Below are 22024 nucleotides of genomic sequence, written 5' to 3' on the forward strand. Positions count from 1 at the left end.
CAAACTCCCTGGCTGGGGGTTACAACCAGCCGCTGCCCCGGGAAGGTGGAAGGAGAGCCCAACTTTTCAGCCTGCCAGCCCAGAGCAGGGCAGGAGGTGGGTCGCTGGTGGACTCCTGCCTGGGGTCTTGGGGACCCCAAGGGGATGCACTGGGAGGCACCAGGACCACACACAGCTATCCTGGGATGACCAAGGCCTTTCTCCGAACGTGCCCAAAGCCCCCCTGCAGCCAGAGCAAGCACCAGCCTAAACACAGGGAGCAGACAGGGCACCCCCGCCCTGGAGCACAACGCTGGGGAGCAGCAAGGGGCCCCAGGAGCCACCCCACGGGCTCAGCCCAGCACCCCAGGCACCCTCCTCCTCCTCCTCTCACCGGCCCTAACCCTCCTCTTTTCCCAGGGGACCGGCAGCCGGAGGGGCCCCACGCCGATGGGGAGGGTCCGTGCCGTGCCGCGCCGTGCGGGACAAGGCGCGGGGCCGGTCCCCGATCCCCGTCCCCCGGTCCCCGATCTCCATCCCGGACCCAGGTCCCCGTTCCCCATCCCGGAGCCCCGATCCCGGCCAGCTCCGCGGCTCCGGGGCGGGGCGGGCGGGGCGGGGCGGCCCGGGCCGGCCGGGGGATCCGGCGCTGCCGGAGTAAGAGGCTGCAGGAGCGCGGCGGTGGCGGAGTGGAGCGGAGCCGGTGCCGGGTCCCGGAGCCCCTCGGGAGTCGGTGGGCTGCGGCCCCCCGCTGCAGCCCCCATGGATAAATACAAAGGTGAGGCGGGGTCCCACGCGTGTCCGTGTCCGGCGGCAGTCCCGCACGGGGACCGCCGTCCTGCCCTGCCCGCCGGGGCGGCGCGGGGAGATCGGGGGCGGCGGTGGTGGGGAAGGGTCTTTGGGGAGGGACGGGCCCACGGGCCTGGGGCCGCTGCGGCTCGCTGTCCCCACGCGTGGGAAAATGCGGCGGCGATGGGCTGCGGCGGGCGGGGGGCCAGCTGCGGAGGCGATGTTTCCCGAGAGTGGGGCCGGGGGTCAGCTCCGGGAAGGAGGTCCCCGCGAGTGGGGCCCGAGCTCAGTTCTGGGGGGTGGAGGGGGTTGTCCCGCGAGTGGGACCGGGCGGCGAGAGCCGGACTCCAGCTCCGCGGAGGAGGAGGCCAGCAAGTGGGGACGGGAGCCAGCTCCCGGGGAGGAGATCTCCGCGAGTGGGGCCAGGGACGGGAGTCCCCGTGGGTGGGGCCGGGGTCCGCTCGGGGCCGGCGGGAAACGGTCCCCGCGAGTGGGGCGGGCGGCGGGAGCGCGGCTGCCGGCGGGCGGCGCCGGGGAAGGTGCGGGGCCGCGCAGCCAGGTCGCAGCGCGATGTGAAGCCCCCCTGTACCCACCCCGGGCAGCGGGGGAGGAAGGAGCCGGGGAGACCTCTCGTTGTACGCCATCTGCGGATCGGGCCCTTTTTTTGCTACTTAAAAGCAGCGTCTTGTTTCGTTTTCTGCAGCCACTGAATTTGGCTAACGTTGCCTGCTCCGTCTTTCTTCCTAACTGCCCATCTGCATAGACTTCCCGCCCTCCCAGGCTTAACAGGCACGACATTGAGTGTCCTGTTTTCTAAATGCAAGCAGGTCTGGCGGTTAGGGAGAGGGTAGGTGAGCAGCTTCCCTGCTTTCCTCTGGCAGATCTCATCCGGGCTGGTGGTCACCCGCGGCCCGGTTATTTCCCCGCAATCGATGGCTCTGGCGCTTCCTGTGTGATACTACTTGGCCATTATCGCCGAGAGTGGCTCATCTCAGATCGGTAGTGCTATGGGCAGCTCTTGGAAACTTCTCAAACTTCAGTGCTCCTTGCCGGCTGAGGAAGGAGGAGGTGGGGTGGGGTGCCCAGGCATGGGACACTCGGACGTGTGTGGGTACTTCGTGATTTCTGCTCCTGCTAGTGTGTAAAAGTCTCCCCTGGAGGAGGTGGATCCAGTACTTGCGCAGCACAGGATAAGTCTGCAGTCAGTTTTACCTGTTGAGAGGAAGCGTGGCTCTCCTTGTAACCGCTGCCCTTCTTATGAAGCTTGGACACTTAAGCAGGGAACTTCGTACTAGACAAATATTCCTGCCTGACCCCATTTGGACTTGTTACTGTCAAACTGGCAAGGTTTGGTTAGGACTCAGCAGATGCATTTAAGCTAATAGCCCGTGTTCCCTAATCCTCCTTTGATGGGGACTCTATATGTCAAGGCATCATATTGTGTGGAGTTAATTTTTGCCAGGACTGTGTGGTTTTTTTGACTATGCTATGCAAGTACTTCAGTATTCTGACATGGCTGGCACTGTGCTGCCTGTTGCATTTTGATCCTTTTCCTCCTTACAATTGATACTTTAAAGACCTGATAAGCACGATAGTAACACGCTGCAAAAGTGATGTTAAAGATTATATTACAATTCAAATATTGTGTTGTCTTTCTTTTTTTTTTCCCCCCCGCCCTGGCATGGTCTGTACAATTCCATTCAGTTCCAGTAGCAAAGCAGTAGATTCATTAAGATTCAGCTATGTTTTGTATATTGTCCTTTTAAATATGCACACTACTCCCTCAGAGCAGCGGGGATGTGTTCTGCACATGTGTAATGAATAGCAAGTGCAACTGATTGAGGAGCCTTGCCAGTCCTTTTTGTGTTAGTGGTAACGAATGTGTGCGTGGGAGCGGGTGTGCATTAATGAGGGTACCAAGGCATCTCCAGCTCCGCAGGGCAGCCGCAGGTGATGGCAGCAGCTCGTTCGGTGGGTGGGAGATGTCCCCAGCGTGGTGGGTGGCTGGAGTCCCCTGGGGCTGGTGAGGTAGGTGGAGGGGAGAAGGGCTGGGCTGGGGGAGAACGTGTGGGAGTTGGGAGCCCTGAGGAGCAGGTGGAGAAAGCAGGCAAGTGAGTTATTATTAATAATAAGCACAGGGGATATGTACCTGTTGCTGCCATGGCTGGTATGGGGAGGCTTCAGCTTTGCCACTAGCCAGGCAGGGTGCTTGTGCAGGGAAATCCTCTAGTGATAGAGGTGGGTGGACGCAGAACGCTGTTGAGCGGTGAACTGGTGCTCCGGGAGGAGGAATATAACTACAAGATCTTTCCTATTACTTAAGAAATGAAGGTTGCAAGCATCAGCAAACAGCAGCATTTCTTTCCTGTAAACACAGGCAGGGATGTGCCTTAAACCTGGCATGCACAAGAGGTGTCCCTCCTGTTTCAAAGGCAGGGAGAAGCAGCCGCAGGAATCTCGTAGGGTGGAGCGTGCAGGGCCAGGTGGGGTGCGAGCCTGGGAGGCCGGGGCTGCTGGCTGGCAGGGTGGCACCCGTGGAGCGGGAAGAGCTCGAGCTGTTGGACTCGCGTGGTAGGAAGTGAAGGAGGGATTGTGAAAGTCTCCTGGGAATGGGTTTCCTTTCCCAGCCTCTGCAAATGGGGTTGCAAGGCCATCTGCATAGGAAGACATTGTCTCTTGACTCTTGTTAGGCTGCTAAATCTGTGAAGGATGATCTCAGTGTGTGGCAGGTTGGTTTTTTTCTGCCAGGCCACAGTAAAGAGTGTCTTCTCCCGTTGGTGAAGATGCTGTTTAAAAATCCACCTTCTCCCTGTGATTTAGGAAGTATACGTGAGGCTTAAGGGGCAACAGACCCAACAGCCCAAGGGGAAAACAGGCCTGCAGGGAGCAGAGGGCAGGCCTGGGTGAGGGCGGTAGCTGTGCCCTCAGCTACGTAGTGACAAGGACAGAGCCGCTCGTCTCGTGCTCCTCCTCTGTTCCCTGCAAGCACTCTCTCTTCTCCTTCCCATGTGTTTTGAATATGAGATTCATACAACTGTCCCATCTTGTGCTCCCTGTTAGATCGGCACCGTGGCTCCTTGCCTGCTCCTTGCCCCGTGTGTCAGATGTGGCTGGCTGGTTTGTGACCAGCCATCTCCAGACCTTGGGTGGGAAGAGGTGCTGAATGCGCTGTTAGTGATGAGGGGTGTGTTGGTGGCTCCCGTACTCATCCCTGTCAAGTCCTCTCAGACCAAGCCCTTGTCACCGCAGTCACGGGTGATTCCCCTGTGATGCAGCCCCATGAGTGTAGTCTGTCAAGTGATAGGAGCCTTGAGAGGTTTGTAAGATTATTATTGATTTTTAATGTGTTAGAGCTCTGTAATAGAAATCAGGGTGACTTGCAGCCCAGTTCTTCAAAGAAAGGTGTTTGGCATTCTTGTTTTACTGTCTCTGTTGAGCAAAGACACGAGCTTTGCATTTCCTATCTGAGGGAGCTTTGCATTTCCTATCAGGGGTCTGGAGGGCGTTGCTAGTGTTTGCAGTGCTCCTCTAAGGAGACGAGCATTGTTTGTCTACGGAGGAGAGGTTGTCTTCTTAACAGAAGCCAACAGTTTAGTGTTGATAAGGATTAAGATGGTGACTTGGTAGAAAGACGAGGTGTTTCCTTGCTGGTTAACATGTTTAAACTGGGAGGGGAAAGGGGTGTGGGTCTGTTTGGGACTTTGGCACGTGTTCTTTTTAACAAGTCCTTGCAAACACAAGGAGATATGCTTGGGATTAAACCACAAAGTGGAGACATGAATGGAAGACAGGAGCCCTAGTAACAATCTGAGGCCCTTTATAAACTCTTGTTAATCAGTTGGAAACGAATCGATTCATATTAACATGATCTAGGCTCTATACAAACATATGTGGTTTCTCCTCAGCTGAGCATCAACACAGCTGTTGTGTTTAGCTAATTGTCTTGGTGTAATTGGCAACTGGTGAAAACAGGGCAATGTACTGCCCTGTACTAAATCCAATGCAATTCAGCTGCTGGGCTGAGCCTTCTTTGAAATGCAGATGAAAATTAATGTCCTGCATAACCTCATAACATATACAATAACTCTCACTTATGTGAGAGTGGTGAGTTTTGGAGATGGGAGTGGACTCTGTTGGGGAATAGGCAGCAGGAGTGCGGAGTCATTTACTCATCAGGGATGTAGGAGGTGAAACCTTTTTCTGTGACTGAAACCACAGCCTGTCTCAATTATACATCTACCATGTGCACCCTGCGAAGCCATCCTGCACACTGTCACCCATGCCAGTATAATATTTCTGTCTCTTCTAGCACAGCTGCATTTCTTATGTAAACAAGGCACCCGAGGATACTCTGAGTTGTATCGGGTGCACGTGAGCCTCTCCGGTGCTCTCCAGACCAGGGCAGGCTCACTGCAGATGGGCATGAGGCTGTGTGGCTGTTGGCTTCAGCCCCGTTGGACGAGCAGCAATGGCCCTTGGAGTGTGTGTGTAACTGCCAGGCCTGGGGGTGCTCCTTTGCTGCCCCAAAATGGTCACTGGGGCTTGCTCCTTCTCCTGACTGTAAGCGGCAGGGATCTGTGCAGCGAAGGGCAGCGGAGGCAGTACCTCGGTAGCCCTGCCACTACGGGGTCTGTGCCCTGTCTGTGTCACTACCAAAATTGCCAGGAGCCTGCTCCTAAAGCTACCGGTGCTTACAAGCTCTGCGCCTTTGGGCACCTGCTTTTGGAGCGTTCCTGGCAAGGCACGAACCCTTGCTTTTCTCTTGTGGTGTTGACTAGTGTGTCAGGCACGTCTCGCTCCCGCTCATCCACGCACCTTTGCTGCTCCCCGCAGCAGGCTCTGTGTGTGCCGTGCCCAGCCGGGGACCAGAGATACCATCTGAATGAGTTTATTGTTCAGGGGTTTTCACTGATCGCTTTCATTGAACACCCACAGTCCAGGAACACAGGGAGTATCTATGCAAAAATGCTGGTACTGCTTTTTTTTGGAGCATGGCTGGCTCTTTCAGCTCCCAGCAGCAGCAGTGGACTGAGGGCAAGCAGGCAACTGGGCAGCCCAGGCTTTGCAGGGCTGCGTATCAAAGCACTGCAGGCTTTTACATCTAAATTCTGGGCACCTGCTCAACTGAATACTTGCTCCACAATGTTTCCATCTCAATATACAGCACATATGAAGGATTTAAATGACTTGACTGAATCCCCTAAGATTTTATGGCAAATCCAGGACCTGAACCCCAAGCTCCCTAACTGGTGGCCAGTGCCTTCCTTGCAACCATCCTGCCTGGATCAGGAGAAGTTAGGGATGCTGTTCTCTTAAGAAGTCTCTGTAAACCCAAATTAATCTGCTGTACCCTCTGGAAAGGCAGGAGTCATCTGAGGCAGGGAAGTGCATCTTCAGGCAATAGCAACCAGAGAGCCAGAGCTGTAGGGGATATCTTGGGGAACCAAAAATCAGAGGTGCATCTGTGATTAAAGATGATGCAGAGCACGTGCACCTGGGACGTAGGTGTTCCTCTCCAAAGCTGCCTGGCTGAAGCACAGATCCAGACCCAGCAAGTAAATTGGGATCCTGCAGTCACAAAGCCAGTTTGATGACCTGCGTGGTGTTGTTTACTTCATCTTGGAAGTTGAGTCATTTGTGCTTTTCTCTCGGGTCAGCAGACGAGACAGACTGGTCCAGTCTGTGCTGCAGACTGTCAGCAGAGATCTGTGGGTCAGAGAAGTGTCTGACATGGCCTTGCCCCAAGGAGCTGCTGGTGCAGGTGCCAACACAACCAGTTTCTGGGCTGGAACCGCTTATTTAGCTCTGGTTTGGGGGTGAATGGGGAAGTGTCAGTGAACAGGCAAGTTCCCTGGCAGTAGCTGGGAGAAGGCATTTCCATTGTAAAGAGCTGTGGTGCAATTTGGAGAAGAGGGGTTAAATCTGGGAACTTCTTGCTGTGTGCTACAGTGCATGGTAAAAACTTGTGTGAACTGGAGCAATGACTGCCGAAGTTCACAAAAGAAAAATCTGTTTAGAAGTGTTCAGTAGGAAGACACCAATCTCCTGGTACCCAAAGTTCTTATAATTTTTTTTTTTTAAATAAATAAATTTACTTGAATCCAGGGAGCAGAGCTTTAGGAGGAATAAAAAAAGTCCAAAACAAACACAAGTTGCTAAGGGTGGCCAGAAGAGCCGAGCCCTTTGAGAAGCTGCAGCGAAGCAGGGCGGGCGCTGTGCCTGCACGCACTCCTTCTGCAGGGCTGAGCGTTAGGTCCAAATCCGGCTTCCCACTCTGGCCACAGCCGAAAGAGAGAACAACCGGGGCCAAAACCACCGAGAATGGTTAAACTTGTGGCTGGTGGGCCAGGGTGGGCATGTGAGCAGCTGTCGCTGACGGAGGCACGAGCGTGGGAATTGCTGCTGGCGAGGGGGGTCTGGCTTACCATCGCCCGTGCTGCTGCAGGCTGGGGTGCAGCGGTGGAGGTCAGCTGTGGCACTGCGGGACCTGCAGCGTAGCAGGGTGCTGCAGAGGGGAGGCCTGGGAAGTGCACTGGTTTGGTCTGAAGTTCAAAAGATGAGGGTCAGGACTCGCTAAAATACTTTTTTTTTTTTTTTCCTTTTTTTCCCTACTGACCTATTGCCTTCTTTGTGGGCAAAATTCCATAGAAAGCACGTCTGAGGATGGTTTGGTGTATGGCAACATTATGTTTGGTTATAAACAGCTCTGTCTGGAAGTAAATATCTCAGAATTATGGGATCAGACCAGAACTCCCACATAACATACGGACTTGGCCACTTGCAATTTAATTAAAGCCAGTATTTTCCCACCTTGGGTGGACTGTGGTCTGTCCTGCATAAAGATTTTTCTGATGTCTTTTTTTCTTTCTTTTTCCTTCAGATCTGCTTAGGATAAAAGTGTAGTGCAAGGCTTAGAAAAAGCCTGGGAAATAGGGATCCACAAGCCTTAGCTGGCAGTTCAGCCTGCGGGCTTCTTATTTCTGAGTGTAGGAGTCTCCTCCTGAGATAACCAGGAGCAGCACCAGGGTGATGCATGTGTTTTTTCACTTGCTTTTGTGACTTAGGAGACTGAATCTTTTAAAACATACCTTTAGAATCCCAATCTTGCTAATAATTAATGCATCTAGGCTTCCCAGAGTCAGCACTGAGTTTGGGGTGTAGAGGTGGGCAGCTAAGCGGTTGGGATGCTTTTTGAAGAAGTTTGCATAACGCTTTGGCAGCAGTGCTTTGAAAGAGGTCGGTCTGAGCCAGGAGATTCTTGCAGTTCACGCTTCAGTTGTGGCTTGAGCCCTTCCCTCTTGGACTGAGTTAGATGGGGAGCAAGTCTTGGGCTGCTGCGAGGAGGGGATCTCCTTCCTGGAGCCTGCGTGTGCTCCGAGGCAGCCACCTCGGGCAGGTGGCGAGGGGAAGCGTGTGCGCAGGCTCCTGTGAGCTGAGATAAGGTATCTGCAAAGAAATCTCTGATCCAAAGTCACTCTGCAGATCTCATCAGAGCTATTTATCGCACCAAAGTATTACAAATATTAAGGCTTGGGAAGAAAGAGGTGGCTCACAGAGAACATGAGTTGCACAAGGTTTTGCAATGTCATTAGTGGCTTTAGCCGAAAGTCTCTCTACAAGTGTGTGTGAAACATGGAGCTTTCTTCTGCTGAGGAATGCAACCGAGCCAGCTGCAGCCCCACAGCCTTCCAGTAGCGCCATCGATTTGTCATCTCTGTGGAATAAGCCAGTGCATGTGTCCGGTCAGTCCCAGTGCCAAACAGCTCCAACCTCTGGTGGTCCCACTGTGACTGAGCTGAAATCAGTAGCAATGCAGAGACACTCTTTGGTGTCTGCTGGTAACAGGTAGGCAGTCGCAGCAGTTAGGTGGCCACCACCTGTGGTAGCAAACTATCGCAAATGTAGAAACTGGGGCTGCCTTTAACAGCGGAGATGTGGCAAGACAGAGGCAAGCCTTCTGCAGAGGCTTGTGACAGCTGGAGGTCATCTGCCCCATCCATCCCATCAGCAGCTTCATCCCTGCTGCTTGGCTAGGGAGCATGTCCTGTCTCCTTTGTTTAAATCTGGTGTCTTCAAGGATCTTTTGTGTTTTATTGCTATCTCTAAAAATGTGCCATGTAGTCTTGAATGGTGGGAACTTCTGCTGTTTTATTGTCATATTTTTCAGACTTCTCCATTGCCCTGGGGTATTACAGAATCAGGCAGAGAGCTGGGATTGTAATGTACGGTTCCAGATCTGCTATAGGATTGCCTAATCTTGGCAGCTGCTGAAGTATGATAAAGCCCTGCTTGAAAAGAGAACTGCTTAGACTAATTGGGCTCAATCTACAAAGCAGCTGCCATATCTTTACCTTGCTGTAGTTAGCTGGGCTGAGGGGTGGGATGTGCATCCCTCTCATCTAACCACAGCCAGGTTTTTGGTCCTTGTTAGGAATTCAGTATGTGTGCACATGGGTGAAGGCAGCTCTTTTTGCTAGAAGATGAGCCGTGTGTGAAATTGCATGAACTAGGTCCGAGTGGAGGTCTGACGCAAAGGCGGGCAAGCCTGGCTGCTGCCTGCGGTCCACAGCCTGAGGCTGCAGAAGAGCTGGCTGCAGACCCAGCAGGGTGGCTCTCGCTCCGCCGTCTGCTGCTGAGGGGTCTCGAGTCTGCTGGGCAGCACGGTGGCTACGTGCTTTTTCGCCTGAATTTCTTCAGGCCGTGTGGGTGGTTTGCCTCACCTGGGGCATGTTGCACTTGGTGCCTGGGGCTGTCAGTGTAACCAGTGCTGGGGCTGCAGGCGCTTTTCAGCAGCTTCACCTGTCTCGTTGAAAGATTGTCACAAGTACCCCAGAGCGGTGCAAAGTCACCAGTGAAATGCATATGTGACTGTTTTGGGTGGTTTTGGTTTCTCCCCACCCCGGTATTTGTGCTCCCCACTTACTTCTGTCTCGGTTCCCTGAGCAGCAGCGTCAGAGCCGAACGCAGTTGTCGGTGATGGTCAGCCTGTATGTGGTCACAGTATCTCTAAAAGCCAGTGACCTCTGGAACAAGTCATCTCTGCAGAGCAACCTCTTGTGTGCTCTGCCTCCTTCACCCCACCAATTCATCTGGTGATACTTCCTTTGGCTGGCCTATGAGAAAGCTGTAGGAAAATGTGAGGACTAACTTCTCATGGTGGTCCTTATCAGGTATTACTGGATTCTGTCTATAACTTAACCAGTCGTAACACTGAGGAGTTAATAACATAATCCCTTTTCTGCTGACAAGTACCTGCCTTGTTGCAGGGCCAGGGCTGTACGGGATAAGGAGCAACCCAAATGTTCTCTGAAGTTTACAGCGGAGATGCACTCACCTTAACACAAAACCAAAAGGTCACGTTTCTTCTTACGGATAGAAAACAGAAGTCAGCTACCATACCATTTAGCGAAGCAACACTTGTAAATGATTTACTCTTGAGTTAAGCATCGTATTATTTTATATAAACGCGGGTTCTCATTACTGCTTCAACTTTATCCCATCTTCTCTCTTCCAGTCTTATTATAGGATACATAGACGTGTATCCATGCACAGTGTCTTTCAGCTTTCTCTAATGAGCAATGCTAGCTGATATTATCTAGTTGCCTAGATGCCATCTCAGCTTAATTCGCTGTAGCAGAGCTTTGAAATTGTTCCCCTAGTGAGATTATACTCCTTGGAAATTAGGTTGTCTTTCAGGTGCTGAAAGGAATTATTGGCTTGTTTGGCACCGGTTGCCATAATGCAATACTGTACAGACCCTGTAACTGATTAAAGTGTGTCAGAAGCGTATCAATGCTCGCAAGTGTGCCTTGGCTTATATCTGAGTCCGTGTGAACTCTAAGGCCTGGTTCTAGGAAAGTTCACCAGTTTTGTAAATCAGTCTTGAAGTGTATTCATTATGCTAACCTATACTTTTTATTTCTGGGATATTGAGTTTTAATTCTGTCTCTGATCCTGATCCACAGCTGTTGAGACACTGTTAATGTGGTCTGTCATCTGAGCGCTTGGATCACGGGAGCTAGTCACACTTTCAGCTCAGTGGGCTCTTGATTTAATCACCTGCATATGCCAAAATACTGATAAAATCTATTTAAATAGGTTACAGTGGCTTATACCGAGCCAGCATAAACTGGCAATATATGAAGCAGAACAGACCTGAGCGAGGAGGTAGTTGCTTTAAGCCTGTGTCTGTTAGCACTCTGCGCTAGTTAACTTCAGTGAACGTAGTCTTCGGATCAGGTTGTTCAAACAGATGCTCTCCGAGCGTAGAAGAGGTCTATTTCTGGAAGTTGAAGTGGGAGTTGGCAGGGTGGGGGGGAAGCGAAATGGCAATCAAAATTCCCATACGTTATCCTAAAGGCTGAATTCCCACGTCTGGCTGAGAAGAGAAACAAATGCTTTCTAGACCCAGGAGGCTCAGCATTCCCCAAAACAGAATGATTTATTTTTAATTCTGATAGTTCACTGGAGCTCTTAAACCAAAAGAGCAACGGCAGTTTTATTATACTGCTTAGAAACGAATGCAGTGAGCTTTGGGTGATGCTGAGGTTGAAAATCCTGGGGTGCTGCAGGAAGGGAGTACAGGTACGCATGGTCGGGCGTCTGCACCGCCTGCGAGCCCAGCCTGAGCACAGCCGGGGTGCCGGGGCAGCACCCAGAGGCAAGGTTTGACTCTGGCTGAAATTCTGTATTAAACGGCACGGGATTTCACGGTCGTGTTTCTTTGGCCTGGCTACGTCAGCCTTCCTTCAATTCTTTGGCTTAAATAATGACATCCCCCTAAGGTTATGTGCTGGGGGTTTTTTTATTTGCTGCTGATACCATTTCAGCTGTGGTAAGTCTTTTATTCTTGTGGTGGTCAGTTGCAAATCCCACAGGAATGTCAAAGCTACAGGGACCAACAGGAGCACAGCCAGGTGTTGAGCACAGAGAACGGTACTTGCGTGAGAGGGTTTGAAGACCGTATGTAGGGTGTCCTCCTAGTGCTGTGCATGTAAGAAAATGGAGTATCCTTGCAGTTAACGTAGGCTGTTTACTGTTTCTTTGAAACTAGTGTTACTCCAAAACCAGGATAAGAACCGTGGACTGTTGTGTACCGCTTCCAGATCGTACGTTCTTACATCAGTCGGCTGTTTGGTATCTCCATTAAGAAATGCGTAGGTCTGGAAGATACTCCAATGCTTTCTTTAAGGTATTCTTAAAATGCTTAACTCTGGTCAGACAACCTCACGCTGACACTCCTGATTAGCTGCAAAATCTTTGCAGTTTGCTTTTGTTCCCATGCTGGATTGAGGTTTTTGTTGGAAATGCTCTGTTTTCAGCATATGTTCTTGTTTTTCCTGATAAACATGAATGTCTGTTGGCCCGTGTTTAGAGGAGGTGGGAAGGGCCAAATTTATTCCTGGTGTCACTCCAGCGTAGTCAATGGGCTGACCACAAGGATCAGGCTGGATGTAAGATTTATATTGGGTTTACTGCGAGTTTTACCAATTTTTATTGACACGGTACTTAACCATATTTCTGGTGCAATTGATAAAGATGCCTTTGACATGCCAGGAAATGTACGTTTAACATAACAAAAGCTGACTTGTGATAGAGGAGGAATGTAGAGCTGGCAACTCCTTCACCGAACAGAAATGCTAACGGTTCCAGGTGCTAATAGCACAGACACGGCTGACCCTTGCTCCAGACATAATTATTTGGACCGTGAAAGATGAGGAGGCTCTACCGCACTGGAGACATGCTTTATGAAAATGCAGCCAAATCATCTGTGGAGACCTCAGCAAGGGCTGAGGGCCCCTGGTGTTGAGGGCTCTGGAGCTGATAGCGGAGCCTGCACCACTGCACGGACCCCGTCGGTCCATGACATCCTCAACTTCTCTGATGCTTCGGGCTGAAGCCTCTTCAGCTGCCGATGGAACAGTGTTCCCGGGAGTGTTTGTTAATCCCAGATTCTGGGTTGGAATTTGACATTTTGTTTCAGCCCTTGATCGTACGATTGCCTTCCCTCTATTTTTTGTCTATTATTTCCAAACGTGCAGGCCTTTTCTGCCATAGTACAGACAGAAAGAAGTAAAATATTCCATTTTGAATATGTAAAGGGAGCTGCTGCTTAGCACAGAGCTGGCTTCTAGATGAAACAGTCAAATGCCAAACTGTTTTGTTTCAATTTGAGCAGGAGAAGCTTTGATCTAGAGGAGATGACTCAGTCAGTAGCAGGGAACAATTCTTTATAGTGAGTTTAGAAATAAAACCCGAAGATTTAGGCTATGATGGCTTTGACACATCAGTCATAGTGTATATTATGTGAAAATGAAAACCATAACATCTGAAATGAAGTGTGGAGGCTTTTCTGAAAAGAGAAAAAACACTTCTGATGTTGGTTGCCAAGAGTTTTCCTGAAGCCAGAGAAGACTGGGGGTGGGGGGAGATCACTCCTATCGAGATAGGAATAATGAGCAATGTGGACAAACCATGAAGGGAAAAGACTTCCTGCAGCACAGCTCAAGCCAGAAGTGGGGCCAGGATGAAGCCCGGGGTCTCCTGGCCCCGAGTCAGGCTCCATAATCCATGTGTGCTGCCTCCTCTTCACCCTGACTCGACGCGTCCCCTTTGTCGCTGCTCGCAGAACCCTGGATGAGAAGGCAGACGCGGTCAGACCCCGCTCGGTCACAGGGTCGGCTCCAGTTGGATGGAGCAGGGATGGCCAACTTCTTGCTACTGAGCTGCTTTTATTTGGAGCCAGGTGTCCGGACCCAGATCAATGCAGCTGTGTTTTGTGGCACTGCAGCTGACCGAATAAACACAGCTGGACCCAGTCTGGGTCTCTGCGCCTGCTGCAGCACACATGAGTAGAGTGAGCTGTGTGATTTGGTTGGCGTGCTGCGTGGCCAGGATCCTGGGGATGTGGTGAAATGCAGCAAGCTGTTGGCAATTCCCAGTATGACAGGAAAGTGTCACTGGTGTTCATTATTTCTGGAGCTTTATTCTACATCCAGCCACTGACCTACATTTTGTTCTGTGCTACTGTCCTCTGTAGGCTAGGAACAAATGGGTGTCTACCTCCAGACAGCTTCAGAGAACACTTCTTCATTCTTTTTGGTGGCTGCATGCAGTAGGTGATGGAGACTTCTTTGGCACAGTTGCCCTGTGAAGTCTCCTGCTATCTAACAGCTTATTTCTGCCGAGAAAGAATCCCACCTCCTTGCCTGCACCATCTCTGGCATTCGCTTTCCTTCTCATTCTACCAGCAGACAGCTACTAGCTTTTCACCAGGTTATTTTTCTGCCGGCTTGGCTTGCTGACAGACGGGCAGCAACGGGAGCAGGAGCAGTGTGCTGGGGAGAGCGACCAGTCCGTTGGGTAGCGATGCACTGTCAAGGGGGCTCACTGGGGATGTCGAGGATGTGCAGGTCCTGCAGAGATGCCTGGCAGCAGGGAATTCCTTGGTCTGCGTTGCAGCCTTCCGTGGTCACAGAATTTGTTACAAAATAGTTTGATTAGGTGGCCCAAGCTATGTGGGTATAGAGGTGATGAAATCAGAGAGGGCAAAGATCCTTTAGATCATCTAGTTCATCCCATGTTCCAGAAAGTGTGCATCTTCTGGTGTTCTCCCCATTTAAATGTGGTATATGCCAGCGAGGTGACTTGCCTCCGTTCTCTTGGGGATTATCTGGTGGTCTGAGAGGTCTCTTTACTCTTAGGGATATGATGTATAAGGGCTGTGAATTATTAGTATTGGATATATATAATGGAAGAGTAAGATAATTTCCTTTCTTGGCATGGCAAAAAAAATGCTATTTTCACTGATGCCAAAGAACAGCCAGTGCTGTGATGTGAGAACTGGAGAAGGTGTGTCTGTACCAGGGGATGCGCTGAGGGTGCAGCTACCTGCATTGTACGCTGTCACAGAATCACAGAATCTATTAGGGTGGAAAAGACCCGTAAGATCATCGAGTCCAACTGTAAACCCAACACTGCCAAGTGTACCACTAAACCATGTCCCTAGGTGCCATGTCTACACGTCTTTTCTGACCACCCCTGCAGGTATTTAACTGTCCCGGCTCTCTCGAGTGTCACAGCCAACCTGTGCTCCGCAGGCAGCTGCTGTCCTCCTGTAATGTCACCGTGCGGTTGGTCAGGCTCACGCATGCGTGAGTGCAGAGGTTGTGCTTGGAGGTGGTTCAGAAGCTCAAGGCTTGCAAATAGAAAGTGGAGAGAGTGTGGCTGGAGGGAAGCAAGGTCCTCCCTGGGTGCTGAGCTGGCCTGCAGGCAGGTAGCAGGGACTACCCGTGCTGTGGCTAGGAGGGCTCTCTAAGCGTGCTGCAGCTGGTGGGGAGGTGGCTAGGGCAGCCTGCCTGCCTCTGGCAGGGTCTGCAGGTGAGGGACTGACCTCTTGCTGGTGTGAAGCAGGGCTGATGGATTGCATCCCTTCCTTGAGGAGAAAGGAACAGGGTCACAGGTGCTTTCACCATGGGGGTGTGCGGGAGAGAGTTGGCAGCTGCTGTCCATCCTACAGCAGAGAGGGCTGAGAGCTCCCAGATGTCACCAAATCCTTCTCTTCATCTTCCAATTCTGTTTGTATATATCATTATCATGGTTTGTTTTGCTGATGCATTTCCAGGAACTACCACCATTTTCAAAGTCCTGCAGAGACAGAAGGGAGGTTCCTTCCATGAAGGCTTGAGGAGCTGATGATCGCATTAATTTTTTTTTTTTAATAGTCTTACTGAGGCAGTGCTTCCCCTGCCACAGGGGAGACTTCTTCAGCCCAAGAATCCTTCTTCTAGATTATGTATTTCCCCTAAATCCCAATCTCTTCAATAGAATAGTTTCAAATGTATTTTTAATGAGGCTTTACTATTTCACTCCGAAGGGACTTTGAGAATTCTCCACCCCAGCCTCCTGCTGAGAGCAGGGCCAACACTGAACTCAGGCCAGGTCGCTTGGGGATTTGTCCTGTCAGGTCTTGAAAACTTTCGAGGACAGAGCTGCTACAAAAAATTTTCATGGAGAATTTTTTTTCCCATGTATCAGTTGGTACCTCCCTGTTTCAATTTATGTCCACTTCTTGTTCTCCCACCATGCATCTCTCTGGAGAGCTGGGTCTTCTCGTTAGTGTCCTCGTAGGTGTTGGAGGGCTGCTCTTAGCCCCCCAGACCTTCTCTTCTCCAGGCTGTGCAAGCCATGCTCAGCTACCACTTGTACCCTCCTGTTTCCAGTCTCAGCTCCTTGGTGCCAGGGGCTGGATGCTGCTCATGCAGGTGTGGGCACTGCAGCCTTTCCTACAACTTTCTCACGTTACTTATCAGGGCAGCTTTTGTCTTCCTGCTGAACAAAGTGCTGGTTTGACAAGAAATCTGAGCCTTGCTCTGCCAGGAATTGTACTCATTGCCTATGCCTGGACTCCTGAAATTTGGGAGGTAGGTGTGAATATAAATAAGATAGGGAAGGAGGATGGGAAGAAAAGTGTTAGGTGAATTTAGCCTCTTCTCTGAGTAGTATTCTCAGATGGGATCAACCTTGTAATTGATTTTTTTAAACCTTAATCTACAGAAGTGCTGAAGTACTTCTGCTAACTTCAAGTACGTGAATAGCTCCACTGACTCTGCTAGAGGCTTGCAACGTTTCTTGGATAAAGGTGGAAAATAAGTTCACTGAAGCTAGAAAGGAAAAGAAGGGATATTGCAGGGATGTGAAGGGGATTATGTTTGATTGTGTCACTGGCGATTAAGACAGAATTAAACTGACCATTACGTATAAGCAAATGAGAGGCTGATGGACTGAAAACGCATCGCAGTTCTGGCTAATCCCGAGTAAACACCCAGCAGTGTGTAGCATGGAAGTACGGGTGTACACCTAGTTTCTGGTGGTGCTTTTGATGTTCACATCCTTCAGTTTGCTCCTGTCTTGAGTGCATAGCACTGGCTTTACTATAAAGCAGTATTATGAAAATTAATGGCTTAATCAGTGGCACCACATGAATGTGAGAGGAAAAACATTTTCTTGTGAGTAGCACTGGTAATGTGTATGTTAGCAAAGAGATTAGAAATGTGGGCTCCCGTCCTCTGGCCAAAAGGACCTAACCAGAGGCGTGTCCTGGTTTCAGCTGAGATAGAGTTAATTTTCTTTATAGTGGCTGGTATGGGGCTATGTTTTGGATTTGTGCTGAAGACAGTGTTGATAATACAGAGATGTTTTAGTTGTTGCTGTACTAGTCAAGGGCTTTTCAGCTTCCTGTGCTCTGCCAGGTGCAGAAGAAGCTGGGAGGGGACACAGCCAGGAGAGTTGATCCAAACTGACCAAAGGGCTATTCCATACCATATGGCCTCATGCTCAGCGTACAAAGCTGGGGAAGAAGAAGGAAGGGGGGGGATGGGGGGGATGTTCAGAGTTACGGCGTTTGTCTTCCCAAGTAACCATCGCGCGTGATGGAGCCCTGCTTTCCTGGAGATGGCTGAACACCTGCCTGCCCATGGGAAGGAGTGAATGAATTCCTTGCTTTGCTTTGCTTGCGTGCGCGGCTTTTGCTTTACCTATTAAACTGTTTTTATCTCAACCCTCAAGTTTTCTTACTTTTGCTCTTCCAATTCTCTCCCCCATCCCACCGAGGGGGAGTGAGCGAGCGGCTGCATGGTGCTTAGTTGCCGGCTGGGGCTAAACCACGACAAGGCGTTACTGAGTGTTATCTGAGTGAAGCCACTGGGAGCTTGTGCTACTTTTACCTCTTGACAGAAACAGTCCACTCAATAGAATGGACAGACACAGCGAGAACATTCATCTACAGCTATAAAACTATGAACTTTGCAATCAGTTGGGTTTTTCTGCACAACCTCCAGATATCATAAAATTGATGTTTATGAATTATAAATAGCGGTAAATCTAACTGAAAACTTGGGTGCCATAATGGTTATTGACTATTCTTAATGTGTGTTGAAACAAAATGTAACTTCAGTCCAGAATTGGTGGCAATCCTCAAAGCTATAGGTGTGTCCAGTACTGCCATATTGTCATGGAGGTCTCTTTTAGATGGAAGGAAATTGATGTGATAAACATTGTACCAGAAAACCAAAACAAGTCTGTAGAAATTTCTGCTTGCAGCGAAGACCATGATTTTTAAGTATAGGACAAAGAGATAATAAATAATAAATCCAGCAGGGAACAAGAAAATCATGTAGCAACTGCAAAAGATCCAAACATATGGAAAATTCAATTCTATGGAGAATTAAGTCACTATTATGTAATCGGGATCAATGGAAATGAGCTGATGTCAGTATTGGACTGGCTTAATGCATGGATGGAAAATTGTGTCCTCTCGGAGAGACCTGCTAATAGGAGTGGAAGCTCCATGCACGCTGCATTTCCATTAACTGTTGGGTTTTTTACCTAGGAGGGGCCTGATCCAAACCCAGCAGAAGTAAACAGGGTTTCTGCTAACCTGAAGCTGATTTGGGGCCTGAATCTAACAGATCTGTAGAAGAGGGCAAACAGTAAGAGCCTGTGATGAACATCTACCTTGTACTGGTTGTTCAGGGTGAAACTTGTCCCTTTTTTTCCATCTGTCTGAGCCTTTTGCACTACAGGTTACCTGCTTGTCCCTCCAGGTAGGGCTGCAGTGGCCCAGCAGCCTTGGAAAGCCCCTGCCCAGGTAGGGATGTCCTTCCTGAACCCCCAGCTGCGGACTGGAAGGGGCTGTACCTGGCACCAGGAGGAAGGGGTGTCCCCTGTGCCCAGGGCCTGGAGACTCCGGCAACATTGCATCATGATAGTGTTGCAAAAGTGCCCAAAGACCTTCTAGCCTTCTTATGGCATGATGGTGGTCCCATGAGACAGAGCATGTGGTGGGGAAGAGATGCAGAGCAGCAGAAAAGCCCCTGCAGCTGCACGAGGTGTCCTGGAGGGGGGGTGCAGCCGAGGCACCTAGGAAGGTCCTGTGCTTGGTTTTCTGTTGTGGTAGGACTTGACAGTAGCAGCAGTCTCTTGTTCCTGAAAATAAGCCATCATTAGCCTGTCAGCTGTGCAGCAGACACCAGAGCACGCTCTTTGGGGTGAGCACGCTCTAGTTGATGTTACTGAAGAATCGTCCTTGAGAAAGAGTGGCAGCGATGTGTATGCTCTGGCTAGTGCCAGGGAGTAGGCAGCACAGACAGGGAAGCGTGCCATGCTGCAAGCCGCCCTCCTGGACGAGCTGCTTGGGTTCAGCACAACTTAGAGCAGCCCCCCTTTGGCTGCTGGTTATTGGGCACCTTGGCCCTGAGAATCCAGCCAAGCATCCTTGCTGCTGATTTGAGAGCCAGGAGGAAGTTCTGGGCATTTCTGGGGTGTGAATGTTTTTTTTTCTGGTTTGTAAGTGAGGATGATGGTGGAGGAAGCATGTAAGGGTTTAGTGAGAACTTCATGCTCTGGGTACCTTGGACACTGAGATGGTGATCAGGGCACTGCACTGTGACTTACTGAAGGTGCATTTAGTGATGAGCATCAGCCACATATTAACTAAAAGGGATCTTCTGGTGGGAAGCAATAGGCTTCATGGGAGACTCTTCCCTGCATGAAGTAGGTTTGTTATTCTGGCGTGTTACTGTGTAACAAAACATGCCTCTGAATCAACAAAGTAGGGAAAAATGTCAGCTGTAACATGTTAGTGGATGGAGCTGTCGTATGAAGTGAGTGTGTGGGTGGCTTCGAATTAACAGAGATGCCAGAGGTGGGGAGAGTGTAGTGAGAAAAAGGGATGGGATAGTCCGACCTTCGACAGTTTCCAGTCCAGTGAGAGCCTGAAGGGAGTGGGCGAAGTGAGTGCGAGGTCTCTGAGGGTGTTGTCACAGGAGAGGACCTGAGCTTCTGAACACCTCGCAGCCACTGGAAAGGGGAGCTGCCGTGCGTGCCCTTAGCTCTTGCCCTAGCCAGGCACTTGTGCTGCTTGCTCTGTGCCTGCTCTGACAGTCAGCCCACCCTTGGAGCCAATTCACCTGGCCGACCTAGTGGGGCGGGGGGGGAAGAAAAAAGTAACCAAACCCCTTTTGTTGCTGCATATATCTTCCACTGAATTAGAGCTGATACGGCTCAGTGCAGGGTGGGATGGATACCATCGCAAGTGCAAGGGAGGGCTGAAACCATGTAGCCAAAGGCAGGGAAAAGGAAGAGGAAAGAGGAGTACAGGGGTCTTATTAGCTCTATGGGTTCCTCGTTTGGAAGGTTTCTGGGTCCCTGAAATAACCTTGGTGTTTCCCAAAGTGAACTCACGGAAAGGGTATGGAGGGGGCTATGACATGAAGAGGGCAAACAGACTTATCTTCAGTTCCTTAGACGTTTCTTCTGCATTTCTAGTAAGCCTGTTCAGCTTAACTCGAGAAACATTTTCTGTGCTATGGAATAATCACTCTTAAAATGGTGTAGAGAGGTGAAGACACCCTTGGCTTTGTGAGCAATGTTAAAGTGATTGCGTCTACTTCCTGCCCTGCAACTATGCAGATCCATTGAAAGTTGGCCAATGTCTTTCCTGAGAAACAGCTGCTCAGAAATTTGGGAGGAAAAATATTTTATTCCTCGCATTCTGGTGGATTTGAGGCTCACCAGCTGGTTGAGAAGCCTGCCAAGGCTCCGTGCTGTTGTGGAAATGTACAGTAACTGGGCATAAGTAGCTCTAAGCCCTTTTTGGACTTAAGTGTGAAAACGTCTTAATGCTGGGAAGCTGTTGAATGTCTCTTTCAAAGTAGAAAAAAATCAGAAGGGAATTGCTCTGTCTTTGCCAACAAATAAACTCATTCTGGGGAATTTACTGTCCCCGTTTCCACAGCACCTCTTAGGCTCTGCCTGTTGGCCGGAGCTGTCCAAGCCCTGCAAGGCCCTCATGCTGTTAATGTCTATGTTTGAAATACGATACTCAACCTAAAAACACGGTTCTTAAATTGGATTTTTTTTGACTGATTGTATCCGTAATTTCTGTTATTTCAATCTGAGGACCAAATTCTCGCTATATTGAGGAAAGTCTCCCATTGACTTCAAGGAAATTGGACTTTAGTTCTAGCAGGCTGGGTTAAACAAGGAGAGGCAGACAGAAGATTTCTGTCAAAACAACTTTGCCCCAGCAAATGTGATTTCTGTCAGTGTTTTGGGGTTTATTTTTTCTTTTTACCCTGAGTAAACGATTCTGATTTGCTGTTCCCAACTCCCTTCCCACCCACAACATGGAGAAGAGTTTATGTGAAGTATTTTGTTTGACTGCTGCAAAGCAAGTATTTTGTTTGCTGTAAATTTAAAAGAAATATCTTCTCCCCCAGTCTTAAAGCCTGTCTCTGGATGGAAAACTGGATGTTTTCTAGCTCAGGATGCAGTGGTGGTACGCAGCCACAGGGACGGCCTTGTCCCACTCAAATGTGTGCCCAGGTTGTGATGCTATGGTCCGAGGGGGTGGGCTGTGGATATGTGGGCTTGTAGATAAGTAAAGAACTGGCTGGATTTTCGGGCTGAAGAAGAAAAAGGTTGTGGTTTGTACTCTACCTGAAGTCCTGCCTTCAGGGGGTGTGGGGAGGGCCCTTGCCTGCAGGGAATGGCTGAAAGCTACGCGAGCTGTACTTAGCCATTCTGTCAGAGTTCTGTGTTCACGTCCTATCTGTCCAAAGCTGCTCTTACTTGTGGCCAGGAGCTGCTTGTGTGTGGCTTTTACAATGGGATAAAGGTTGCATGTGCTGCCAGCATAGTAAGGGATCCCCAGGTAGACTTCCTCCCTCTGGCTGGAACAGTCCAGTCTCCTGGTAGCAACCCTGTCCGTTGGTGAAACTCAAATAAAGGTTTCTTTCATGTAGAATGAATTGTTCTCTTGGGATGAAGTTCAGGCTGCAAAAGGCCAGAGCTTCTTTGGATCTCACCCAAGACTTTAACAAAGCAGCATCAACCTATTTGTAGGATTTTTGTGTACACTATACAAAATTTCTGAACAAGATGTTCTTCTAACACTATGAAAAGAAAGGCCAAGAGACAAAATGTGTGATGCACTAGTGGGAGGTGTTCAGATGCTGCCAAACTGGTGTGATGTAACTTGATACAGTGCCAGCGTTTCAGCTGTAAACTGAATGCAGGTGAATGCTGATTAAAATGAGCCCACACAATATCTATCTACTGCATCTGTTGGTTTCAGGTAGCATCAAGAAATACAGGTGAGGGAACCAGATTCTGTCTGTCTGGTGATATATGAGTATTATTATCTCTGTATTTTAGTCCTAAAACAGAAACACAAACAACCCACAGACAGGCAATT

At 49.9% G+C, this 22024-nt stretch overlaps 1 protein-coding gene across 4 annotated transcripts in view; it reads left to right on the forward strand.

Moving 5' to 3' along the window:
* Window positions 1-621: 621 nt before the first annotated feature.
* The window catches only part of AFAP1L2 (actin filament associated protein 1 like 2), a 73680-nt gene continuing 52277 nt past the window's right edge, over window positions 622-22024 (forward strand). For all 4 annotated transcript variants that reach the window (XM_075504493.1, XM_075504490.1, XM_075504491.1 and 1 more), the window contains exon 1: window positions 622-757. In XM_075504493.1, the coding sequence (XP_075360608.1) occupies window positions 742-757 (16 nt within the window). In that variant the 5' untranslated portion in view covers window positions 622-741. The remainder of the gene's footprint in view (window positions 758-22024) is intronic.

This window comes from Mycteria americana, chromosome 6, assembly GCF_035582795.1.
Source record: "Mycteria americana isolate JAX WOST 10 ecotype Jacksonville Zoo and Gardens chromosome 6, USCA_MyAme_1.0, whole genome shotgun sequence".
In the NCBI taxonomy this organism is placed as follows: domain Eukaryota; kingdom Metazoa; phylum Chordata; class Aves; order Ciconiiformes; family Ciconiidae; genus Mycteria; species Mycteria americana.